The 25,926-nt window shown below is 40.7% G+C and overlaps 1 protein-coding gene across 2 annotated transcripts in view; it reads right to left on the bottom strand.

The window, feature by feature from the left end:
- Positions 1-3,106: 3,106 nt before the first annotated feature.
- Positions 3,107-25,926, bottom strand: part of STAM (signal transducing adaptor molecule) — a 56,928-nt gene continuing 34,108 nt past the window's right edge. Inside the window, exons 7-14 of one of the 2 annotated variants that reach the window (XM_090047234.1) lie at positions 25,419-25,539; positions 22,901-22,995; positions 19,780-19,868; positions 17,479-17,566; positions 12,705-12,759; positions 12,127-12,280; positions 10,161-10,336; positions 3,107-8,818 (exon numbers count right to left, since the gene is read on the bottom strand). In XM_090047234.1, coding sequence (XP_089903360.1) covers positions 8,569-8,818; positions 10,161-10,336; positions 12,127-12,280; positions 12,705-12,759; positions 17,479-17,566; positions 19,780-19,868; positions 22,901-22,995; positions 25,419-25,539 — 1,028 coding nt within the window. In that variant the 3' untranslated portion in view covers positions 3,107-8,568. Of the gene's footprint in view, positions 8,819-10,160; positions 10,337-12,126; positions 12,281-12,704; positions 12,760-17,478; positions 17,567-19,779; positions 19,869-22,900; positions 22,996-25,418; positions 25,612-25,926 lie in introns of both variants that reach the window. The other variant, XM_090047232.1, reaches the window with a different exon arrangement.

Here is a 25,926-nt window from a genome sequence, read left to right as displayed (position 1 = left end):
AAGATGCTCAAGAAGTCTAAACTGTGGTTTATGAATCTGAAAGAGATGTACATTTAATTCTAATGAGAACAGGACTAAAGAAACATCTATTATTTTTGCCTAATTTGTGTTTTTGTACACAATACAGCAAACACACACACATTTCAATAGTTATAGTTTTTTCACTTCAACCTTGAAGTGAATAATAAGGCCCTAGGCCCTTAGCATATTAGTAAAGCCTTTACATTCTTTTTACCTGGAGAATCACGTGTTTTATGATGATGCACTCCCCTTTTCAAAATCCGAGATCCACCAAAGGCTGGCTCTTAGCTTTTCCTGGTTCTTTCTCTCTTCTATTACGCATCCCGGCAGACTGTTCTTAGTGATAACAAAAACTTTAACTTGGTGTAATGATATTAATTCAGGTGAATGTTAACTCAGATGTGCAAATAACTGACAGTGACTGCACGGTCAAGAGGCTCAAGAATCTGAAGAAATGTACATTTAACTATAAGGACTACAGGACAAATAAAACAATCTCTTTGGATTATTTTTGCCTTGCTTGTGTTTTTTTAACCTTATTATAGAATCTAGCAAGCTATTGAACGTTTCAATAAAATTATATTTATTTTTGCTTTGATCTTAAATGGAATAATAGGCTGTTTGTACACATGCTGGGGGTTTATTTCTCCCTAAATTGAAATGGTGAGTTTTTAATTGTGTTGATTAAAAAGCTACTGTTTCCATTTAGGGACTTCCGTCACTGACTGAAGTGGCAGCCCCATCAGCTCACACCCCCCACATCCCGCCTGCTGCAGAGTGGGCAGGCTCTGCCGAAGGAAGAAAAAAGAAAAGTGGTGAGGGGTCCAATGGTTTGTTGGGTTTCCCCCCCCCACAGAGCCTGCCCGCCTGCTCTTCCAGGGCCAGGGGATGAGTTGCCAGTGGGCCCTGCTACTTTCCTCTGTGGGATCGGTGCTCCCCAGATGGCATCCACACACTGGCACCCCACATGGGCAGTCCCGGGGGGCACTGCTGCTGCAAAGGGAAGCATTGGGCCCCCCGACAGCTCAGGAGCTGTGCGACCCAGCGGCGGTTCATGTGGGCAGGCTCTGTGAAGGAAAAAAAAAAGAAAAGAGTAGCAAAGGGCCTGATCTTTTTCTCTCTCAAAGCCTACCTGCATCTCCTGCAGCTGGGGAGTGAGCTGCCAGTGGGTTGTGCAGCCCCCAATCTGCAGGGGACCCCAGTGCTTCCCTTTGCAGCAGCAGTGCCCCCCAGGACTGCCCAGTTGGGGTGCCAGTGGGTGGGTGCTGCCAGAGAGGGGTGGGAGGAAGAGTCCAAAGAACCCAGCTGCCACAGAAGGCGCAATGGCGGGGGGCTAAGGTGAGGGTGGGGGCATGAGAGGAGAGGGGAAGATGACAGTGGCAGGCATACCAGGAGCTCATGGGCCACTAACCCTTCAGGAGCCACCAGTTGGACAGCCATGAATTAATTCATTGATAGCAAAAGAATCAAGTAATTGAAACAATATTCTCCCCTAGATCCTAGTCTAAACGACTTGCATAAATCTTAAGAACTCTGTAGTTCTGCCACTACTAGGTTAACATCCATTTGTTAATTCTTTTAGACCAGTGACTCTCAACCAGGGTGTCACAAGATCCTTTTAAGGGGGTTACAGGTTGTCACATGATATTAGCACTGCTAGGTATACAAGCACCTATTCACGATTAACTCGGGGTTTTCAAATATGAATACACAGCATCAAAAACAAGCATGCTGCCCTGCTATGGCCTGAGTTCTTTGTAATAGAATTACTCTATTATTTTTCTATAGTCAAAAAATAAGTGAAAGCTACATGCTAGCATTTTCCAAAGGAAGCCTCGAGTCTATAAAAGTTGAGAACTAGTTTAAGACCACATATTTCAAATAAGGGCAATCGACTTCCCACTTTGTTTTATTTCATTTTATGTTTTGATGCTACTTCTCCCTGGAAGCAGAGACTGATGGTGCTTTTACCAAAAGCATGCAGAATCAAATCACACTGGCAGCTCTTCTTTAAAACCTATGTAATGTAGAAAGAGGTAGTTAGCTGTATTAGTCTGAACTGAACTGAAACAGAAGGCTAAGGTGCCAGCATGCCACCTGTGCTGGCTGCCAGGCAGAAACTGTTGCTGGGCATGGGGAAAAGTGGCCCCTCTCCGCTGTCACTGCCAGGTAGTTCTAGGTGCAGCCCCACACAGCCTGTGCCACGCCAGGCTCCCCTGCATTTCCATTGCCACCACTGCCACCTGTGGGCTGCCCAGCATGGCAGTGGTGACAGTGCAGAGCAGTCACAGGGCAGCCCAGCGCGGCACAGGCTCTGGGAGGCTACACCAAGAATTGCCTGGTAGCAGCAGGGGGGAAGGGCCACTTTTCTCCTATGCCGAGCATGAGTTTCTGCCCAGCAGCTGTCACTGCTTAGCCTGGATGGGAGATTCTGGAGCAGGCACAGGGTATTCTGGGGCAGGGCTGTGCATGTGGCTGGGGCAATGGCAGCAGTAGCCAGAAGGACCTGCCCCAGCTCCACTGCGTGCCCAGGTGGTGGCAAGGATGCGCCACGGCCAGGCACTTCGGAGCAGGCTGGGGCTGCGTTTTGTCGGTGGTGACGGGGAAGCACCACAGGGGGTGTGCGCTCCAGGCTGTTGTGGGGTAGGGGTGGGAGCTATCTGGCTCAGGGGGGCATGTATGGGGGCTCCTAAGCACACCCCATCATACCCTCAAAGTTTCCCACACAAACCCCACAACTACACCCCTCCCCCACCCACATCCTCCCTCGCATCCCACAACCCCCCACCCCCACATGCACACACTCCCAGCCACCTTCCACCTCCACACACCCCAGACTCCCACAAACCCCCCATACCCATCCACCCACATCCACATACCCCCAACACCCCACATGCACACACATCCACAGCCCCCCACAAGCCCCATACCCACCCCCCACACCTCCTGCAACATTACAAAAGTAAGACTTCAGTTTTAAGCTATTATGCAATCACCTCTATATATGCACAATACACACACAAAACAGGACAAAAATATATATTTTTAAATACAATTAAAATGTTGTGGACATTTGATTTTTTAGTAAGTAATATGCTTTTTGTTTTTTCCTAGTTCCAAGATGGAAAGCCCCCTTCCCAAATATAGTATTTGTGGGGGCAAGGGGAGAGACTTCTGGTGGCAAAAGTCAGCCGTTAGGGGGTGGGACTTCTGGTCCTAAGATGGCGACCAGGGGGCAGGGTGCTTTGTCAAGGGATGGGGCCACCGTTGCAGCCCTCAACAGCTCATCAAAATTCATTAAGCAGCCCTCCAGCCAAAATAACTGCCTGCCCCTGTGCTAGTAGAACCCTTATGTTCTTTTCAAAATCCTCAGTGCATTTTTCCTCATCATTTGAAACTGTGAAATGCATAAACTGACTTTACAACACAATGAACTAAATGTTTCAACTTTAATATTCGGCATTATACCAAAAACAATTAACAGTTTTTTTAAACAAACAAAGTGTTATTTACTAAATCAAAACTCTTGTACAACAGTGCAGTATTATCTAAATATGTACATATGCCAACATCACATAGAACTCCAAAAATAAAAAAAACAAAACACTTTGCTACCGCATATACTTTAATAAAACAAAGACAAACTGTAGCAATCTTTTTTTTCCCCCTTTATGACAGACAGAAGTTATTCAGCTTTCCAGGAGTATATGCAGGAGACAGGAAGAAAAACTCTCTGCCACCTTTTGGTTGAGGTGGCAACAGGATAATGAGCTTTGGACTTGCAGCTATACTACATATGTGTGTGTGTACACACACACACACACACACACACAGAGTAAGTGTTTCCAGTAGAACACGTGGAATGTTTCTCAAACAAAATTCCTAATATAAAACATGAGATTTTGAAAAGTTTTCTAGTGTTTTTTGTTTATATATCGTAAAGTAACAAGCTTAAACTTCAAGGCCTTCTCACATTTGACTGCAGACCTTGTAGTATAGACCCAGTAAAGTGAACATTATTTTAACTGGCTGCAAAATATGCAACAGGGATATCTGTAGTGAGACTCTGACTAGGTTTCTTTACAAATGAATAATATACAATAAAAATGATTCTGCCTGCAGTTAGCAGTACAAAAAAAAGATAGTGGGAGACAATGGGAAAAGAGAAAGAAAAAAAAAAAAGAGGGAAAAAAAATTAAATAAATATCAAGAAAAGCCCCAAGGCATGTTTTGCTGCTCTGTTCATCTTCAGAACAAAACTCTTGCCATTTTCTCTGAAGGCAAGTGCCACATTGGAGTCATAATCCAAGACATGAGTCTAGTCATTCTAATAAGTGTGGCTATTTTTCATTCGGTCTCTAAATTTCAGATGGGAAAGGAGGTTAAAACCTTTAATCAGGCAAAGTTTCGGACAACAGGTGAAAATACTTAAGAGTCAGGTAAATGATCTTGAAGAAACCATTTTAATTAAAGAATGAGGTATCAGCATCTCTCCAGCATAAGATCTGACATTCCTGCCTCTAGACCACAAAGTAACCTCATTTTAGCAAAAAATAAGCAGACAGAGGTGTCCAACAAGCAGCATTATCTCCAATTTTGCAATATGGGAAATATTTACTATTACAGATAGAATTATTTAACTTCTGGTGACCTAAACTCACTTTATTTCCAAATTGCCATATCTTCACAAAGAACTATATTTGAAAAGTCAAGTCAGTGTTCCAAAGCTTTGATAAAAGCTCAATTTGCTTCTTTTATGTTGTTTAAGGCAGATTTTTGCTTGATTTGGATTTAGGACTACTACTCAATTACTGTATATAACCTAGTGGAAATGCAAACAGGCTTTTGACATCAAATGCATTGAAAAATAGTAGCTAGCTAAGTTTGATGAGCATGTTTGCACCCAATCTTGGATGCAACCTCCAGAACAGAGTCCTCCGTAAAATACCTATTCATACCAAGTTTAAAATAATTTCACTCCTTTAGTTTTCTTCTCTTCAGAACAAAATTGCCCTGGAAAGTTTTACAGTAATTCATGCCATCTTAATTTGTAGGCGAGTACAGTGGGATGTTAAACAAGGCCCAACTAAAATTCTGTTGTTATAACAACCAAAACCGAACGCACTTCCCAGAACTTGCTCCAGCTGCTCATAAAAATCAAACTACTAGAAAGCTCTATTTAACCCAACTAACAGATGTTACACTTTGTTAAGAAAGGGTTAAATAATAACAGGGATATAGAAAATGTTTTCAGAACATTTTAGCCTTATATCAAGAAGCAAACATATCCAAGAAGTTCAAAGAGGCGGCTTACTATTAGAGTGTGTAAAATGTAGTTGACAGTGCTTTTTGAAAAAACCTTAATTTGTGAATATCCTGTCTTTTTAGCATTTGAATTCTCTGGAGTTCAACTTTTCCTGCAAAAACTATAGAAATGCTTGTTTCCCATTCACAGTTAAGAAACAAAGTAATACATTAATAACCACTGTGACACCTGTTAACAGAGAACACAGTTCAGTTAGGAACCTGAAGAAGAAATTATAGCAAAGAAGTCCTAGTGCTGGTACCAAAGCATTCTTCCTCTGGATAATTAGTGGTAAGACTTTTATGTTAAAAAGGAGAATGACTATGTTACCAGGAATGGAAATGGGGGTCATATAAAAGAATTAGTGTAACAAGTTTCCAACATGTTACAGGAGCTAGATGCAATAAGAATAATAACCAAGTAAACCAAATGAAGATGCTATAGAGAAAAATGAGAAATAACGTTAAAAATAGAAAAGCATAATGTGAATTTAGCAATCAGGCCTACAAAAACAGGGTTAGAAATTACTATTTTAGAAGATATAGAAGAATATTTCAAGTGACATTATTAAAAGTTTGGGACACACTTAAGTTGATAAGGATGATGCTAATGAAGCCATTTCCTTCCTATATCACACAGCAGTTTCAAACCATATTTTGCGCAGAAATTAAAGACAAAAATATATAATAATGACTTTAAAGACATCCAAAAGACCCACAGACTCATTCTAGAAGTAAGATATGGACAACAGCTTCAATAAAAAAAAAGCATGGATGACGACCAGACCTTAAAAAGGAGAAAAATTCTCTCACATTAAATTTAGATTGATTGATTACAGAGATGGTGTGCACAACTACTGGAAACTATTTAAAATTAATCTTTAAAAAGGGAAAATAAGGTGGAAAGTGACAGAATCTCAGATGCATAACAGATTTTCAATGCTTAATAAATTATCAAAAAAAGGCTTTCTGCTCTATAAGAAATCAAACTTGCACTGAAAGTTTCTGAAATCAATTTGCTTGCGTCTAATTCATCTGGACAAAACAATTAATAATATTTAGTTTTGATGGGTGACATTTTATTATATAGAAAGTCTGTTGATCCTCAGTCAGTGCAATAGACTAGGGGCTTATTTGTAAAATTATGAGGCTGTTCCCAAAATTTAAGCACACAGGTAGTCTCAATAATTCTAATGAGACTATCAGCATGCTTCATGAAGTTTCCTAAATTAGGTGCTGGGGGGGGAGAAATTCTTCCCTCCAAATCCATTGTTGCTCCCATTTTGAAGATGTCCAACAAACATGCACAGACCACAGCATCATTTTCCTCACCTCTACTTCTTAAAAATAAGAACCACTCCAAGGTGTTAAAAACTAATATCCAAAGCAAAGCTCCTACGCTATTACTTTATTGTTCTTCCTTACATATGGCTATATCACGTAGTTAAGGCTTATGGGAATAATCAGTCTTGGTAAGAAAATAAGAGAAAAATGCTATAGTTATAAACAGTAGCTCCATTAGCTGAAACCACCATCATCAGCTGGAACACCAAACGGCAAGTTTTGTAACCACTCGTTTAGTATTTATGAAAATGATGTAGGTGACAGTCACAGCCAAGATATTTGCACATAACAGCGAATTCAATGACAAGATGAATATAAGAACAGAAACAAATTCAGAGGGAGTACTGGATAGTCAAGGTAGAGTAGTATAGTGTATACATAAGACATGACAGTATAGAGAACCTACACAATGAAATGGAAAATATATATTAAATTAAAAAATTATGTCTATAGTGCCATGTATAATACAGAAATAGGTTCCATTAAAACAAGGCAAAAAATACTGGAATTCGTCAAAAGAAATACAATATAAAATCAAAAGTAGAAATGACTTGTAAAAGATGCATTGATCATACCTAAAAAGCTGCCTTCAGTTATTACCTTTTTTATATTTAAATTGCATGCATTAAGTCTCACATGCTAGAAAGTAGGTCAAGGATAACCAGAACAAGGGACTAATGGAAGAGACAGACTAATGGAACGGAGACACAGACTAATGGAAAAAAAGACTGACAATTATGAATAGGCCTGATTAAGGGAAATGAAAATTTTTTTTTTTTAACGGAAGGGTTAAAAATGGAAAGAACCCAACAACTTAAAATTAGAAAAAAGGCAGGAGATGCTTGCTTAAGGCAGAAGAGTTTCGTTTAAGAATAGTAAACACAAAATCATTTGCTACACAAGGCCACCAGAGTCAAAATAAAGTCCTGAAATATGTCGAGCTGAGTCATTTTCTTGTCCACAATTTTTAATGTCCTAAATAACTGCAAGAGACCAGAATGATGTAGTGCAAGTAGTGTTTTGTGTTCCAGTTTAAAAACTCCATTCATTCCCTTCCAAACTTGTTTTATCTGTCTTTGGTGTTATCTCCACCAATGCACATAGGATACAGGTCAGAATCCAAGTTACCCAAAGCCAGCATGGAAAAATAAATTATGTATTCTTAAACCTTAAGATACTGATCTGTATTATGGTCCCATGATATGTTTGGCAGCCTGTACATAGTTGTTTAGATTATAAATCTAAAGCAGAATCATTTGCTGTTATCTCGCCAGATAGTTTAAAATGTTAACTAGTTTACTTTGGTAGATAAAGCTAGCTAATAGCCATGTTACACTTATGTTCAATTCACAATTGAAGAAAACTAGACTCCAGTAAGATTGGAAATTGAAAGACTTCAGCTTTTAAGTGTAACAGTGATATGAAGATATTGCAAAAGGATATCACATCCTTCATAAAACTAGGTAAAACTATGAAACATGATTAAAATAAAATAGTAATGTAAATTATTTTTTAACACTGTTAAATATATTCACATGATCACTACAGCTATTCAAAATGGCCACTATTGCAATCACACTATATGTACAATAACAGATGCCACAACAGTTTGCAAGTTGAGTGTTCACAGACTAGCCAATTTTACCAGACATAAATAATCCTGTACCAATTTTAGACATTTTAAAAAGGAATTAAATGTCCTAGATATTTTCATTCCTCTGCGAAATTAAAAAAACCCAAAATCCTAAAAAGTCAGTGCAAATTGAACTCGTCACCAAGATAGATTCCTAATAAGCTGAGGATAAACAAAGTTTAAGAGATTAAGGGAAGAAACTCATAACAATGTCAACTGCTTTGAGCAGGTGTTAGACGAAGATTAGGAATCAGAAGTCCTGGATCCTATAGTAGTGCCTTCTGGGAGTAAGTATGCTGTGGCTGTGGTGGTGGTTGCGGTTGTGGTTGTTGAGATGGCGGTTGCTGATTCCCTGCTGACTGTGGCAGAGTTGAAGATGCTAAGTTATAGTTTGGCACCTGGGACATATTTGTCCCAGTATTCGGGTAAGCAGCGACATCAACAGCAGCAGGAGGTGGACTGTACACTGATGTCTGGTTGGAATAGGTACCTCCAGCAACAGAGCCAACCATTGTACTGAAAGAAAAGAAAATAAGAAATTGTTTCTTATTGTATTTATATGGAAGAAAGTATTAAACTAATTAAATTGTATTCTATATTTAGGTGGCTAATACATGCAAGACTACCTCTTCAAAATTTAACAGCTTTATTAAAATTTAGAAAAAACATCAATTTCAAAGCAAAGTTAGAAAATGCTGCTCACCTGCCAAGCTTTGAATTAATAAATTTAACTTCTGTGTGTAAATATATGAATTTATTTCCCAGGATCCAAGTCCTTTTATATTCCATTAATGCAAGATTACTTACTGTAACCAGAAATACAAAGTATGCAAAGTTTATATAAACTTTATCACCCTGGCTTTGGTGCCTCATGGTCTTCCAATAAGCAACATATACAAAGGGAAATAAAATACTTTAAAACAGGCCAGACAAGTGGTGCAGGATCAGTCCATGGGCTGACAGGCCAGCCCCACGCAGGCGCCATGTGCATTCTGGACTGGCTGCAGTGAGCTCCACATGCAGCATGCATCGTGGACCAACCCTGTGGGCTTCTGTGTGCATGGCTAAAACAGCATGTACCGCATGAGGATCAACTCCAGATCTCACGGGCAGTACCGTGATCTGGATTTGGCCCACAGACAATCTCTCTAACACCCCACTTGAAAATATTTGCAAGCGTGAATGTCCTCCCCATAATTCCTCACATACAATACATCCCAGAATAGAATATACACATTATTTTCTGAAAGGCAGAATTAAAAGCCAAAACTTCACCATCTACTTGAAAAGAATAAAGTGCAGCTCAAGCCTTCTGCCAACTTCAAGCTAGTCTATGGTTCCGACATCAGAACTCCTCAATTAAATCACACGTTATTTTAACTGTAAGAAAATAGTATCAGCTCCCTTATATCTGGGTAGCTTTAAGACTTCAACAAGTCTTCAAAATCTACTCGTCCAAGGTTCAACATGAATCCCATACACTAATCTGTGAGGTTTACAGTAAAAAAAGGCATCATGCGCTATGTGCTAAAATCCACCAGAAACCAGACAAAGCAGCAGACCTTGTGTATAATTAAGGAACATGATTTGGAAGCCACTATGAGCATGTGATTTCTTCACTTGTGTAAAACAATATACAATACATGTCTTTTACAGTTAAAGAATGCTTGTGTTCAAAGCCTATACATTTGCTGAACATACTTGTTATACTTGTTATCAAAACATCAGTGAATACACATTTGATGCAACTACACTCTACTTTACTCACAGCTGAGTTAATAAAGTTTTCTGAAAGTAAAATCTCCCCTTAACAAGTCTGCCCCGAAGCTTATTCCAAATAGGTAAACACTAAAATTACTTTGTATAAGATGCTTGAGCAGGCTGACTAGCTAGTCCTGAGCTTGCGGACGGAGGAACTGTGCCTTGGTTAAGAGAAGGAAGTTGCTCTGGAGGAAGATTATAGCCTTGAATGTGGCTCAACTGTGCACTCCCTGTCACCAGATATGCATTACTTGCAGGTTGTCCTGGATAAGCCTAAAAAAAAAAAAAAATTAAAAGAAGGGCATAAATAAAATACAGGAATGTACTGCTACTGCTTAGCTAACTAAAATGCCGGATTCAACACCTCAAGATATTTACGAAAGACTGCTTCACAAAAAGCACTGTATTGTAAATAATATTTTTGTGTTTTACCTTCAACTAAGCTAAAAAGTGGAAGTAGAAGGAATATTATAATTCTACCATTATATGCCAGTACTAGTAAACCAACAACTTGCTGACTAAATAACTTCTAGTCATTACATTTTCTGAGCGTATTTCTAGTATGTTAATTGCTTAACTAAAAACAAATAGATCAGGACATAGATTCTCTACCTGTGATGCATAAGGAGTTGTCTAGACCTGTGAGCCTTTCTTTGCATGAAGTAACTAAATAAAAATTCCGATACATATTTTCCTATTTTTAGTTAGTTTAACACTGTCAAGTAAGCAACTGTTGAAGTTGATTTAGGAAAATACGAATTAAAAAAAAAAAAAACACGTCTTCTGGAAACACTCCAGCCAAAAATAAGGCAAATTTTTATTAAGAGAATAGTAGAATAAAAGCTTATTAGTGGATGTATTAGATTCTTTACATCCTTAAAAATCAAGACTGGATAAATATGTAGGAGCCATATTTAAATAAATTTATTGACCTCAATGCAGGAATCACTAGATGAAATAATAAGGTCTCTAATTGATCAGAAGGTAAAATTAACTGATCCTAGGCCAACAATCTATGAATCTGAAACAGTCTATTAACATGCACCTTTCATTATGAGAGGCACTGAAGGAAAAGTTTCCCAGCTTCTCAGGCCTTCCCTTCAGTTTCTCTTTAAAAACTCCCTTGTTTCTCCAAAGGAGACATTTGCTTCTTCTTATATAGAATTGCTCATTATGGTGTGTTCTGAACAGGATTCTACCTAAGTGCCCAGACCAAGGATTTTTAATGGTTGGTTATAATGTCTGTATTGAAAAACTAGGCAACATCAGTGTGAGAAGACACTGGAGATAGGTGGGTACTGATTCTGCCTGTAATGTTACACAAACTGCTGGGGAGGGAAACATAGTTATCTTTTTAGTTGGCTCAAATTTTTAAGCATCTGAAAGCAAAAGTACAGTTTAATTTTAGGAAGGTCCATAAATGGCTCAACACAAAAGAAGAAGATAATTATGGGGGGGAAGGACAGAGCGAACATGACAGAAATCTTCAAATATCTGAAGGATTGTTAAAAAGAAAAAGGAAAACAACTTTTCTCCCCTGCTACAGGGGGCAGGACACAATAATGGCTTGAAGGTATAGTTGTAGCAAAGTAGGCTGCTAAACCCACCTTAAGGATGAACCATTCATAGGGACATCTTCCCACTTTAGGAACTTTATCCATAAGCAGTAACATATGCTCAAATCTCTTGTGTCTTTTAAAAAAGAAATATAGTAAAAGCTCTGTTATTTGGCATCCCCCAGAAATGGGGGATGCCAAATAACAAAATATGCTGGTTAACTGAGCCGTCCTAGGTCACCACTTCTCCCGCCACGTTCCTCTGCCCCTCCCGCAGCATTGTCGCCAGTCCCACGGGCCCCACACAGGCCCACAAAGCCTGTTATGCCCCTGGGCCATGGGGGCTCGACAGCGCAGGCTGTTTTACCCCCGGCCGGGGGACTCAGAGAACCCAGAAGTGCTGCGGTGGGCACTTCCGGTTTCACTTTATCTTACAAGCCGGCATTCTGGTTAGTAGAACGTGCTGGCTTGTAAGATGCTGGATAGTGCAGCTTTTACTCTACATACCTGAGAAGCAGAAACACCAGATGGTTGTACATAGTATTGTTGGTTTTGTAGCTTTGCATACATGGAATACATTGGGTCTTCATTCATCAGCTTGGTGTACAATGAAAGGGCCTCCATGACCTTAACATTGAGCTCCGATAGTTCTGAGTGTTTCCTGGAAAAGGTATTATACAGTTTACCCCAAATTTTAGAGACATATAATACTGAACAAGAGAATGCAGTGAATTTACACATCGTGATATATGACAAACAACTAGTCTTACAGGATATAGCATGATACCTACATTCAACAGTCAGGTGTTGCAACTTTCACCAGTAGTCTCAGTGAAAAATAGTTTGTCTGGCAAGGAAGATATTTCTTTTGTTAAAACTAAGTAGAGAAAGTGGATAGGAGTGCTCAGCTTTTTAAAGCCAGTCATATTAAAACACCTTTGGGGAATTCTAGTTATTGTAAAGTACACACTTGAATCTACTCCCCTGAAACACTATAACATATGTAGGTGTAGCATGTTAGCAACAACTCACACTTCTGCTATTATTTTTAAAAACAAGCCAGGAAAATGTACACATTCTTTTACCTGTCAATATCTTCCAGCTTTTCATCAATAAGAGGACCCATTTGGTGGCACGTTGCTAGAACAGAACAAGGTTTACAAATTACATCAGAGTTATTAAGTACCATTTATCTGAAAACAAGAATGCAAACTTGGTTGTAAATACTTAAAAGGCACATGATTTCTCTAAGTGTCAACGGAAGTTTCTGAGATGTTATTAAATGTTAAACTACAGAAAAACTTGTGTCATTAAGATCTAGAAGCCTCTACTATGGAATGTCTCATAACAGCATTGGACTGAGCTCCTTATTGCCCTGACTATATTTCTAAGATAGGGACATTCTTCAGATGTGCAGCACAAGCTAACAGAAGTCTAGAGGAATAAATTCAGCTAGATGGACTTAGCTTTGCTAATGCACATCATATCCTGCCACACCTGGGACTAATCCCAATTTCACCTATTAGATGCCAAGGCACCTAACTCTACCACCTGCTTCAAGTCCCTGACAAAAGAATTAACATGAAACTCACTGGTTTTAACCTTAAAGCTAAGTTAATGGTATGCTACAAAACAAATACAGCCTTCCAGGAAAGAAAACCTAAAAAGGTGGGATACGGCCTTTGGAGTCTAAATAGCTTTGAAGAGGAAATTTTCCAACCTCTAAGTTTCTCTGCAAAATGCCACAGTTCAATCTACCTATATTTCTGAATAACTGTATCCGATCAATTAAAAAAGTCAGGACCAAGATTCCAAGATTTACCAAGTCTCAGTGAAGGAAACTGGGTGATGAACAAACTGGTTCTTGTCAGAAACACCTTGGCAGGCACATAGTATGACAGTAACTTTCTTTTCATGAAGCACTGGTTAAGGATACGAGGGCTTAAGTCTCTCTTGCACTGCAAGCTGATGTAATGACCAAATAAAGTCCCCTTCTGTTTCCTTCCCTTCAGGTGTCCTTTCCCCTCCTCCCCCCACTCCCGTGGCTCCACACAACTGGATCAGGGCTGGCCCATCATCCACCCCACTCTACACATCTGGATGGATCCCTGCTGGATTAGGACTATGCGAAATTTCACCGGCCGTTTCGTTTTGACATTGTTTTGCCTCATTTTGAGGTCAAATCAGCAAAATCAAAATGAAACAAAGGGCATCGAAACATCCTTGAAACAAAATAAGGCTAGTCAAAATGTTTCGATCAGTGCTGGGGATGGGAAATTAGTCCAACTGGGCTGACTCTCTATCCCCAATGCTAGATCAGGCCCAGGAGCAGGGAGTGAGCCCAGCTGGGCTGAATTCCCACCCCTGCGAGCCCAGCCGGGCTGGCTCACCGCTCCCAGTGCAATCTAGCGAAACACTGAATCAGAGTCGAAACAGCCTTACTGTTTCAACGAAACAAAACAGACAGCTGTTTCGAATCAAAACGAAATTCGATACAAAACGCTGTTCCATCCAAACCTTGAAACTTAAAGCAAAACAGAACAGTGCCATTTCACACAGCCCTACTGGATATGTCCCTATGCCAGATTGGGTCCACCAGCCACATCTAGTCTACAGAGGAACCAGGCAGTACCCAGCTAGCCCGCTGGGCAAAAAAGGTTGAGCACCACTGTACTAGATGATTTGGTGTTTTCCTGGGTTTAAACTCTCTGAATCTCTTTGGACAATTCATCAGCTCTGACTGTTTTGACTACAGTAATACCTCGGTTAACAAAGTACCTAATAGGTTCTTGGCAGCTACCTACAGGGATAAGCATCATATGTTTCTTTCCTGGAAGGTTGTTAACAGTTGTTTTGTAGCTTACCATCACCTTAGCGTTAAGGTTAAAAACAGTGAGCAGTAACCTTTCATGTTAACTCTTTTGTCGAGGACTTGAAGCAGGTGGTAGAGTTAGAGGCCCTGGCATCTAATAGGTGAAATTAAGGTTAGTCCCAAGTGTGGAAGAATAAGATGGGCCTGCTCCAAACCATCTGCCCAGCTCTGACTCACCACACAGGGTTTGGGATTTTGGCAGCAGAGAGGAGGAGCAGCAAGATTGCCAGTACTCTCCTGCTGCCAGATTTCCAGACCCTTCAGGAACTACATGGGCCAGATTCCAAGGCACTATGGGCTGTATTTGGCCCATGAACCATAGGTGCAGCACCGCGATTTAGTATCCTACATCTCTTTCACAGGGCCTTAAATTTCAGAGAGTTATCTCCGTGTTGAACCCAGTAACTGTGAGAAAGACATAAACCATGATTTAAAGACCTCTCCTTCACCCTCCCAATGTGACCCTATAAAGCCTGGCTATTTAGTTAACTTTATAGCTGAAGAAATCTAATTTCTTCATGTCCTCTTGTGCTATGAATTATAAGGTACATATGAATTATGTTCCTGCAGAGCTGTCAGAAACACAGCTTGACACATGTAGAAATAGCAATATTCTTCATGTCAGCTTGCTTTGATGTGGCTTGCATAGATTCTAATGTGTGTCATGGGTCTTCCGCAGATTCTAAAAGGGTCTCATTTATATTTATAAGGGTCTCCACTCTCTTTGGAACCACCCTTTGGGTAGTTAAAGGCTGCTATCAAATCCCCTCTCAGTCTTCTGTTCTGCAGACTAAATAAGCCCAGTTCCCTCAGCCGCTCCTCACATTCATGTGCCTCAGCCCGTTAACCATTTTTGTTGCCCTCAGCTGGACTCTCTTGTATCCACATCCTGTCTGTAATGGGGGGCCCAAAACTGGACACAGTACTCCAGATGTGGCCTCACCAGTGCTAAATAGAGGGGAAGAATCACTTCCCTCATCTGCTGGCAACACATCTACCAACACAGCCCAATATGCCATTAGCCTTCTTGGCAACAACGGCAAGCTGTTGGTTCATATTCAGCTTATTATCCACTGTAACCCCCAGGCCCTTTTCTGAAAAGCTGCTGCCTAGTCAGTCAGTCCCCAGCCTGTACTGATGCATGGTTCTAGTTCTTCACAACAAAAAGAATTGCTTTTATGGTTCCCTCGTCAAACAAATAGAAACTAAGAGCTTGCATTTTCTAAGGGATATCTGGAATCTAATAATGTAGAGAACCCCTGCCTTATAGATGAATGAGGTTTATCCTAAACCACTTCCAATGGTATATCTAAGGTTTCTGCCATAGGAATGAGATCTTTACTGAAGCATATATAGAAGTTCCTTGCTTCCTCTGGGAAAGATTAGGTAACTGACTTGGGGCTGTGTGAAACAGCACTGTTTTGTTTCGACTTCCATTTCGCTGTTTTGATGGAACAGTGTTTCATTTCGAAAGCACTGTTCAGTTCAGTTTCATCAAAACTGTTTCGACCATAAGCTATAATGGGGAAACACAAAACTGCCTATAGTTTGGTCATTTTTTGGCAGATATGGATGAAAAGAGCAGGGACAGTAGCCCCTTCTGAGGGCATGAAGCCCGCCAAGTTTCAAAGAGATAGGTGTAGAGCTTTCTGGGAAACTGCACCTCAAAGTCTTGAAAGCAAAACTCTTGTTGCTTGCAAGTGTGAAGGTGCAAAGGGGTGAAAACAGCTGGCACAGTAAGCCCTGCTGAGGCCATGAAGTCTGCCAGCTTTCAAGGGGATAGGTACAAGTGTTTCTGGGAAACTGCACCTCAAGCTCCTGACAAGCAAAACTTGTGACATGTGTGACTTTGTGCGTGTGTGTTAAGATGCACCCTCACTGGCACTGGGGCCTCTACATGACACAGTAGTGTGCCCCAATGAGGTCTCCTCCTCCCCTACAGTCTCAATCCAGTTCACCACTTTAAATGACAACAGGTAAAATAATAACTTAGTGAGAAGCAGCACAGTAGCACCAGCAGCATCTCAGGTAGCCAAACTGTAACAGAGTCCTTCTTTCCTCTCCTGCAGGAGCTCCTTCTCCAGCATGTGTGTTAATTCCTTCCCCACTCTTCCCTCTCCTTACTTTCTATTTCCCCGCAGGCAAGCCCAGCTTCAGCTTCAAAACTTGAAATGTTTCGACTGCCCTCATTTTGTTTCAGGGTTGTTTCAAAGCCCTTTGTTTCGATTTCACTGTTTCATAGATTTCATAGACATCAGGGCTGGAAGGGACCTCAGGAGATCGAGTCCAGCCCCCTGCCCAAAGGGCAGGAAGTCAGCTGGGGTCATAGGATCCCAGCAAGATCAAAATAAGTTGAAACAGTATTGAAACAAAACAGCCAGCAAAATTTCACACAGCCCTAGTAACTATACCAAAGGTCCAGCTGTTCTTCCCTTTTGCAGCTATAATGTGAGACACTGGTTAACCTGGCTGGAATATCTATAATAGCTCTTTGGATGGGGGGGCAAGAAGTATGATCTAACCTCAGAATCAGTATATGAAGTAAAAATTCTAAAATATGGCTGTATACACCAGGGCATATCAGATGGATAAACATCAAGTGGTATTCCAGGTCTCCATGCCCACCACAACTCTCACCTCTAGAACACCCTGAGATATTCTGCATCTTAGCCCTCCTCATACTACAGTTCATCTCTAAAAACCCCTTTATGACATTTACCATGCTGCCCAACAGTGGAATGTAGATGGGTGGGAGATCAGTCTCTGGACTATAAGGAGTAAGAACACGACTCCCCTCAAGGGAAGGATAAGGGACACATTCTTAATAATCTGATCTCTTAGATGAGGGGGAAGAAGGGCATTTTAATATAAGTATAATTCCAGATGCTATCAGTAAAAAGATTTCAATCCCAGATGAAGCATGTGTTCACTAAAATAGCAAATCCATGCAACTACACACTAGAAAAAGAACGCAATTTTTTTCTTGCCTTCAAGATGAAGTAGCTCTGGGAGGTCTGGCTGATCATCAGTTGGATCTGCACTTTGTAACATCCGTAAAAGTTGGTCCATTTTATCCTACCATGAAAGCAAGGGCATTAGCTAGAGAAAAAGAGTTACCTTCCCTTATACCAGATTTATAAAGATTAATATAATGCAATATTCCTTATTCTCATTCCCCCATTGACACCTATGTCCAAAATGTGCCTTTATATAAAAATGTCAATCACTAATAATGGTTATTATTGAAGCAGTATGTACCACATACATGATCCAATTAAAAAATCTGTAACAAGCAGAAGAGCAGGAAAACTTTGTTTTCCTACAAATATTTGGAGTTTATGCTTGCTTCAAAAGATTATCACTTGCCTTACAGAATTTCAGTATGTGTATTGTTGAAAGAAAGAAAACAAAATGAAAAGAGAAAAAGAAAGGCAACAAAATAATCAACTTGGTATTCATAAAAAGTGAAGTGTGGCTTACAGGTCTTCCAATGAAAAAACATTCCTTAGAATTTTGTTCAGAGAGAGTAGTTTCTGGTTCATTCTACCTCAGTTACATATGCAATGCTACCACCTAGTGGAATAAATTTGAAAGTGTCTGAAGAATGCACATAAGCTGCTTACAGATGTTAAAAAAAATGGCACTTTACTTCAACATACTCCTGTGCTGTGCCCAGTGCCCAAAGAGGCAGCGCATTATTTGGACCTGGCTCCCCAACATTTGTATAGATCGGGCACTTTAGTGGAACTTTTTTGGTGCTTTTATCTAATAGCTGATTGAATCATCTTCAGATAAAAAGAGTTCAAAGGGGCCCTGCTGAAGCACCTGGATCTACAAAGATGCTGTGGAGCCAAGGTGAACTACTGTGCTGCTGCTTCTTGTAAAGCACCCTTGTTTTGGAGGGGCGGGGGGAGAGAAGGGGGTTAATGGTTGAACTCCAAGTGCTTGCATATAATTTTCTGTGATTAACTGATTTTGGATGCAATCTTTTATACAGGTACCCAGAAAAGGAGGCAGCTGAGCACAAATGTCTTAAAAAAATCATCATAAGTTGCATAGCATTTTAGATGAATATCAAAAGTTAGAATAAGAGTTTAGATCAGTGACACTCTTCACTATGTCAGAATCAAAAGGGAAATTTTTAACTTGAATGTATTTTCCCCCCATCACAGCTCCCCTGCCCCCCCAAACATAGGGAAGGGGAAAACAAAAGAGTTAAAAATAACTTGGGGCTACTGTCCCTTTAAGGCTTTTCTCCTCATGGGTAAAAGGCACATGCTTATCATGATGAAGGCTGGCCATATCCATTTTCACTGTGTTAGTCTGCATCAGCCGAGATTTTCCACTGCGTTAAACCTCGGCGCACAGGGGGTTCACTGGAGAGAAAGTACTAAGGATGACAGTACAGACAGATGTCACTTATTAAGTTAGGGGAGAAATGGCAACTGATTTTAAGATGCCCCACTTCATTTGATCTTAGCAGGTGGTAGGACCCCAGTGGAGAAGGGGTTGTTTCAGGAGAAAGACTGAATAGGAGATTTTGAAGAGCAAAGATATTTCTGAGCAACATAAAGGGAGGAGAGACATAGGAAAGATCTGGGCATGTTGCAGAACACAGGTAGGCTGAAATAGGGTCTGAATCCTAGAGGTAACTTAGAATGGAAATAAAGGCAGAAAGATTCAAGGGAAGGAAAGAGAGGCGTTTTCCAGAGAACAAGACAGGGAGTGATTGCAAAAGACAACCAAGACGGGCATCTGTAAGTGACATAGGGGAAATAAAGGAGAATCTGAGAAACGAAGTCATCACTTCATGCTTAGTTGGTATTTTGTGAGGAAGCAGTGTTGAACCTTCTCTTATTCAGTTTCATAAAAACTTATGAGAAATCTAAGCAAGACATTGCTCCATGTCTTGTTGGGAGGAGGTATCAAGTGGGGTTCCCCAGAGGTCCTTCATCCAGTATCGTTTAACGTCTTCATTAGTAATATGGAAGGGATTGAGCGCGCACAGAGCAATTTGAGAATGACACCAAGTTGGGTGCTGTTGCAGACATACTGGAGGGTAGAGCTAGGACTCAGAATGACCTGGATAGACTGGAGAAATGGTCCTCAATCTAATCAGAGCAAGCGCAAGTATATGTACCTGAGAGTACAAGTACTCAGCTGTTTCCCTCTGAAATCTAGTTGTTTGATATTATTTTGAAATGACTTTGGCCCTCAGGCTGAAAAGGTTTCACTTAATTGGTTTAAACATATTAAATGCTAAAATCAGTATTTTTTATGATACTTACTTCATCAATATAAACTGGTTCAGGTTCAGGTTCTATTGTCTCTACTTGAACTTCATCACTAAATTGTACTGTTTTCTTCTCAGCTTTCACTGCAAAGCACAGAGATGTTTACAAAAGAAAACATCAATTGCACATAAGTAATGTTATATGAAAATATTCTGTCCATTTAACATATTTAGGGGTGCACCAAGAGAGATTTTAGGGGTTGATATTGATAGCTGATTTTTAAAGAGCCACATTGGCCAATACCAATCCGATTTCTGATATACCCAGCAGCCTGAAGAGCTGTGTCCAGCTGGTAAGACTGCTGTTGTCGAAGACATGGAGGAAGGGAAGCGCTGTTGGGGGGGGAAAATCAAGGCCCCTGTGGTGAGAGAGGAGTGAGGTGTGGCTCCAGTTACTGTGTGCACCCTGGGAGGGCAGGGGGTCATGTGCCCCAGGATCTGCGCAGGGTAGAATGGGTGTGGGGCCTGGGCTGCACTTGGGGCAGGCGGTGCCAGCACTAGGAGGGGACTACAGGGGGTGTGTAGTCATCCCAAAGTTTGCCATAGACCCACTACAGCCCCCCCTCCCAGCACTGCCAATGCCTGCCCTGACTGCTGTCTCAGCCCAAAGCCTCCTCCCCCTCCCCCCCCCCCCACCAGGAAGTGCCTGGCATAGTCCTGATCCCAGTCTGCAGTGGCAGCCCACCCCGCCCAGATCTGAAGGCACATGCCCCCCGCCTCCATACCCTCCCAGGGTGCATGCAGTGGCCAGAGCCGCACCCCCCAGATGAGCCATGGCTCTATCCTGTGCCCTCCCCCACCTGGGCAGCGCCTGCCCCAGCCCCACTCCCTCTCTCACCATGGGGTCATTGTTCCGTCCCTCCCCCCCACACCTCTTCCCTCCACCCACCACAACAGATTTACCAGCTGCACACAGCTCTCCAAGCTGCCAGGCTATGCTCCTCATTGCCTGCGTACTGCGCTGCAGCTGCGCGCATTCATGGGCCATTTATCAGCCAAATTATCAGCCACATCAAGCCAATTTCCCACACAGTCAATTTTCTTTATATCAGTGCCAATCCGATATCAGACTGATATATAAGTGCACCTCTAAACACATTATTTCAAGTTGAAACATGTTTTAATAACAGTCTGTAATAAGTTAAGATTGAGGGGAAAAGAATAAAAAAAGGTGAACAAATGTTAACACTGTTTTTGCACAGAAGAAAACAGCAGCATCTTTTCTGAAATGATTACCAACATCTTAAGAAAAACGGACAATCCCTTTGGAAACTAGGACATAGGTGCTTTTCAGAAATTTACCCAAGAGTATTTTCAGGAGCTAGAACTTCCTTTTGATCAAAACCAGAAAATATACTTAGACATGCAAGGAAAAATCTGTCAATAACTACCTCAATATAAGCAGCTATATTTTAACATACACAAACTAGAATGAAAGAGGTAGCTGATCAGAATACCTATTAAGGTTGTAATATCTTCCATAGTCAAACTTCTCACTTTTTACATATTTGGGCTGGAACTCAGCTGGGCTGTCAAATATAATGGGCAGGAAGTTTCAGGGCCCTTGCAAATTGAACCTGGAATATATATCAAGTAGCATCTTCCAGGAAGATAGGGAGTTTTGAAGGAAGGTTCAACAGGAAAGGGGCATTATCATTGGCAATCCCTCATAGTCAAGGATAACTGTCTTCCATGATTCTCCTATCTGTGGGTCTGAAGATGGCTGACTAAGACTCTGAAGGATCAACAGATTCTGTTGCAGCTTGGGCACATTTCCATGCAGGGTGGGTGACTCTGGGTTCTTGATTCAGTCAGCAATATGCTATTTCTGCCGCTCCTGTTTTTCTGTCTCCTGCTGTCGTGAGGTTTCAAAGACTAAGAACCTTGTAGCAGACTTTTCCTCTACTTGGAGTAGTCCTGGGCAAGTCTCCCATGAGTTGGGGCAGGTTGACAGGTGTACATGTGCAGTATGTGGCACAGCAGACCCACCTCTGGAGCCACAGAAAGCACGCGCCACACATGCAGACGATTGCTGTGTTATTAATTTGCAGTTTGGTGGGGGGGGGGGTTGACATCAGGTTAGAACAAATAGAACATTTTTAATTAACAAGGGCCTGGCTACTCCAGTTGTACAATACACTTGCAACAACATACAAAGTACCCAACATATGGTGGAAAGCACATATTGCAGCACTCCTAAAAACAGGGAAAGATACCTCAGATCCAAAGAACTTCAGACCTATAACCATACAATGGTTATCTTTTCAAACTCCTTATCATAAATGCCTTATTGTAACGCCGTACCATAAAACCACAGTTTATGATGGTTGTCAAAAGAATACCCAATTCCTCAGCAAGCTGGCTTCCACCCAGGGAAATGATGCACTGGTCGAGTAATTAAACATCATGCAGCACAAAGATGATTTCAAAAGAAAGGAATGGTCACTGGTGCTTTAACCTGTCGGCAGCTTATAACACTGAACCACCAGAGGTTCTCTGTATTTTTTTTTTATTTACCTTTTATCATATATGACGTGTATATACATACACACTTTTCTAGCAAGGATCACATTACTTGTAGTAAATATTAATTACTTTGTATTACTTCTGTCCTTTTCTTACCTATCTATCTAGACAGAAGTTAAGTGCACGCAAACTGCTTTCAAAATGGCCAAAACCAGTTTAAGATAAACCTTGATGGTTTATCAGACTTAACTGATTTAGGTTAAGTTGATTTATTGAACTCCTGTCCCAGATCACCTCCAGATTCAAGTTAACCTCCCCTGAAAACCGCCCCCCACCACCCTCAACCTCACAGGCTAGCCTTGACTCATGCAGTTTGCTCCAGCAGAACAGGGAGACATGCTCTAGTGTCCACTGGCTTCTGGCCTGAGCCACTGCAGGCACATGGCTGCATTTTTGGAATAAAAAAAAATGAATGCCTGTTCACTTGCTTATCTGTTCAACCTATGTTGCTTAGACTAACCTGCAAAGATTGAATCAGTTCAGTCTCTGGCTTTCTGACTGTCTGTACTTAGCCTGTATATACAGGCAAAATGACCAAAACTGGAAGCATTATGTTGCATATTCTTTGGCATAACTGTAGTGCTACTCACCCACTTCTGGTTCAGCAGTAAGGTCAGCTGTTACAAAATTAGACGGAAATAAACCTATCCCTTGATGTGTTTCACCTTTCCACCAATTTGGATCACTGGAGATTAAAAAAAAGTCTTCCATGAACAATAATATTATAATACCATTTAATGCAGGCAAAAATATGAGACATGCTTAAATAAAAGTATCCGACATTCTAAATCTTAATTCAGCTCTAATGTACATGTTCAGGTACTTCCAAAAGTTTCTTTTAAATTATTATTCTGAAGACCTCTTTTTTCCAAAATATTCTGTTTGAAACCTGAAGGTAAGAACTTGCAAGATTGCAAAAAGGACTGGAATAATGAGAACAAATATTTTAGGCAAGAATTATTTTACACGTTGAAATATATAAGAATTTCTATCCCTTCTAAAGGTAGAAGGAAACCTCTTAATGACAAAGGTTAGAAAGATACTTCCATAGTAAGTAAGGTTATTCTATAAACTGACTCTCGCAGGATTTCTTGCATGTTTCAGATACTGTCTGAGCCAAGATACTGGACTGAAACTGCAACTGATCTAACCTAATATGACTATTTCTACTTGTTTGGCTCTCTGCTTATTTTGAGCACCTGTATGAGGAGGGTCAGAGGGTAGGCCAATGACAACAGAAGTTGAAGACTCTTGGCTACTTGCAGTTTGCTCCTCAGAGGCTGAATGTCCCACTATTTCTATTTTATGGAAAGACTATGCTTATATAGTTGATCTGAAATGTTTTAAGAAAATAAAAAATTTTCTGGACATCAGATAAAGTCAAATTGTTAATAAAGGGAGTTCCCAGTTTGCTACTACTACAGATTTTTTGCTCTCCATATACATCCTTACAGAAAGATCCCAGCACAGTCACCTGAGGGAAGAGACAGACAGCTATTTTAATTTGATATTGATCTCTTTATTACAATTGACTACATAAGCAACGCCAAAAAAGTTTCAGCTGTTTTCCTGGAAATAATGACTGGCTTGGAGGACCTGATGTTTTGGGACACAGGGGCTAAATACAGACATTGGGGGGGATTAGCAGGTGGTTAAAATCAGCTCAAAATGGCTGCCCAGTATCAGGCAAGTTAGGATGAAGGGGCTAGCAGGAGGGTTGGGTCCAGCAGACTGGAGAGGATCAGCGGTCTGCCAGGGGATGGAGGAGGCACAAACCATGAAGGGTGAGGGGAGATGATCGGGGAGGCAAGCACAACCCTCAAGGTTTTTCCTAGGGTCAAGGAGTGCCTGGCAGGGCTGGGGGGGGGGCGGGGGGAAAATCAGAAGCTACTTTTAGCACACTGACCCCCGCAGCAAACCTATACCCCCTATCCCTCCCCCGCAACAGGACTTACTTGCTTAGCTCTGATAGCAGTGAACACTGCACTCTGAGTGGCTTGTGGGATGGGAGTTAAGAGGGGTGGCTGGCCACTGGGGGGGGTGGGGGGTGGTTTGAAGAGAGCAGCCCCAGAACTGAGGCCAGTGGCTGGGTTTTCCCCACCACTAGGGCTGTGCAGGGAAAACGTACAGAAGTTCCATGCGCTGGTTTGACCTAAACAGAATAAGTTTGACACTACATAGATCCAGGTTTGTCTTGCACTGAGTTCTGCAAGTTTTAAACTGGTTTGTGTGCATGGAACTTTTGTACAGTTACAGGTTTAGACTGATTGCTGGTCCCTGAGACCAGGTCTATAAGCATAAGTGTAAGTTCAAGCAAAGTTTAAATCAGGTAGCCATTCTGAACTTGATTTAGCCTCCCCAAATGTCTGTACTTAGCCAGGGAGAATACAAAGCCAATTTGTCAACTGTCATTTTAAGCTATCATATTAAAATATGTACAAGTGCTTACAGAATACTTTTTTTTAAAGAAAATCAACAGCCAGTCATTGTCAAGAAAGCAATCTACTGTCTTAATACCACCTTAAATAGTAGTAAGTTAAGTGTGTATTTTAACTGCCAATGTATTTCAATAGTACTTGTATTGCATTTTTAGGAATTCTGTAGACATTCTACTTTGGCAAGTTTTGCTGGAACATATACTTTTAAAACATCCAAAAACACACATTTGTTTTGGAAAAAGGACAAGTGTTGAAACAGTTATACCTGCACAAAAAATGCTGGTGTTGAAAAAGAAATAGTGAGCAAAATTCTGTTTTCAAAAGCATTTTTGCAAGCAATTGCCTCTACATTAGGAAGGTTTTACCAATATCTCTATCAAGCAATTAATGTTAGCGCAGCGTTAAGCTGTTAAGCAGAGACAAGTGTCAAGAACAAGAGAAAGAAAACTTCAGAACAAAAAGTCAATGTTTAACAAATTTACTTTCTCTCAATAGGCTCCTGCAACCCTTAATTGGTGTTTCTATCACCACAGTGTAATTCCAGCTGAAATATGACAACAATCAACTGCAGAATCTGAGGATTTAATAAGGATCCTAATATTTAAATTCATCATTTGTCTGAAGAATTTGCTCCTAGTATTCAACAATCAGGCGTGCCCACGCAAGTTACCTGTCATCAAGTATAGTTATAAGTTCTCCAGCTTTAAATGTTAATTCATTATCTTCAGCAGCCTCAAAGTCATAGATAGCACGAACTTTCCGACCCTCATGTTTGTGATTTGTTAGGAGACCTGAAGTACTCGGATACAAATTGGAAAGTGTTGTTTGTTGTTGCCTTTGTTCTTTTAGTGATAATTCAATGGCTACAAAAGATAAGTTACTTTTATTAAAACTCACAGCTACAGAGGTAATGATTAAAAATTTTTACTTAGAATAAATAAAAGCACAACTCTGAATGTGTTACATAAGATAGAAGTTCTGTCTTTCATTTAGAAATAACCATATTGAACAAAAACCTAACTCATGTGAAAGCTAATGAACATAATGCTACTCACAATGAAGACATAGGAGCTTCATCCTGGTGCTCAAGAAGTCAGGATCAAAATCAGTAACTAATATTTAAACATAAAAGGCCTGATCCAATGAAGTCAGTGCAAGTTTGTCCACAAGATCAAATC

This window comes from Crocodylus siamensis, chromosome 5 (genome assembly GCF_052110815.1).
Source record: "Crocodylus siamensis isolate JL-2025a chromosome 5, ASM5211081v1, whole genome shotgun sequence".
NCBI classification, from domain to species: Eukaryota; Metazoa; Chordata; order Crocodylia; family Crocodylidae; genus Crocodylus; species Crocodylus siamensis.
This window is presented reverse-complemented; position numbering and strand designations above follow the sequence as displayed.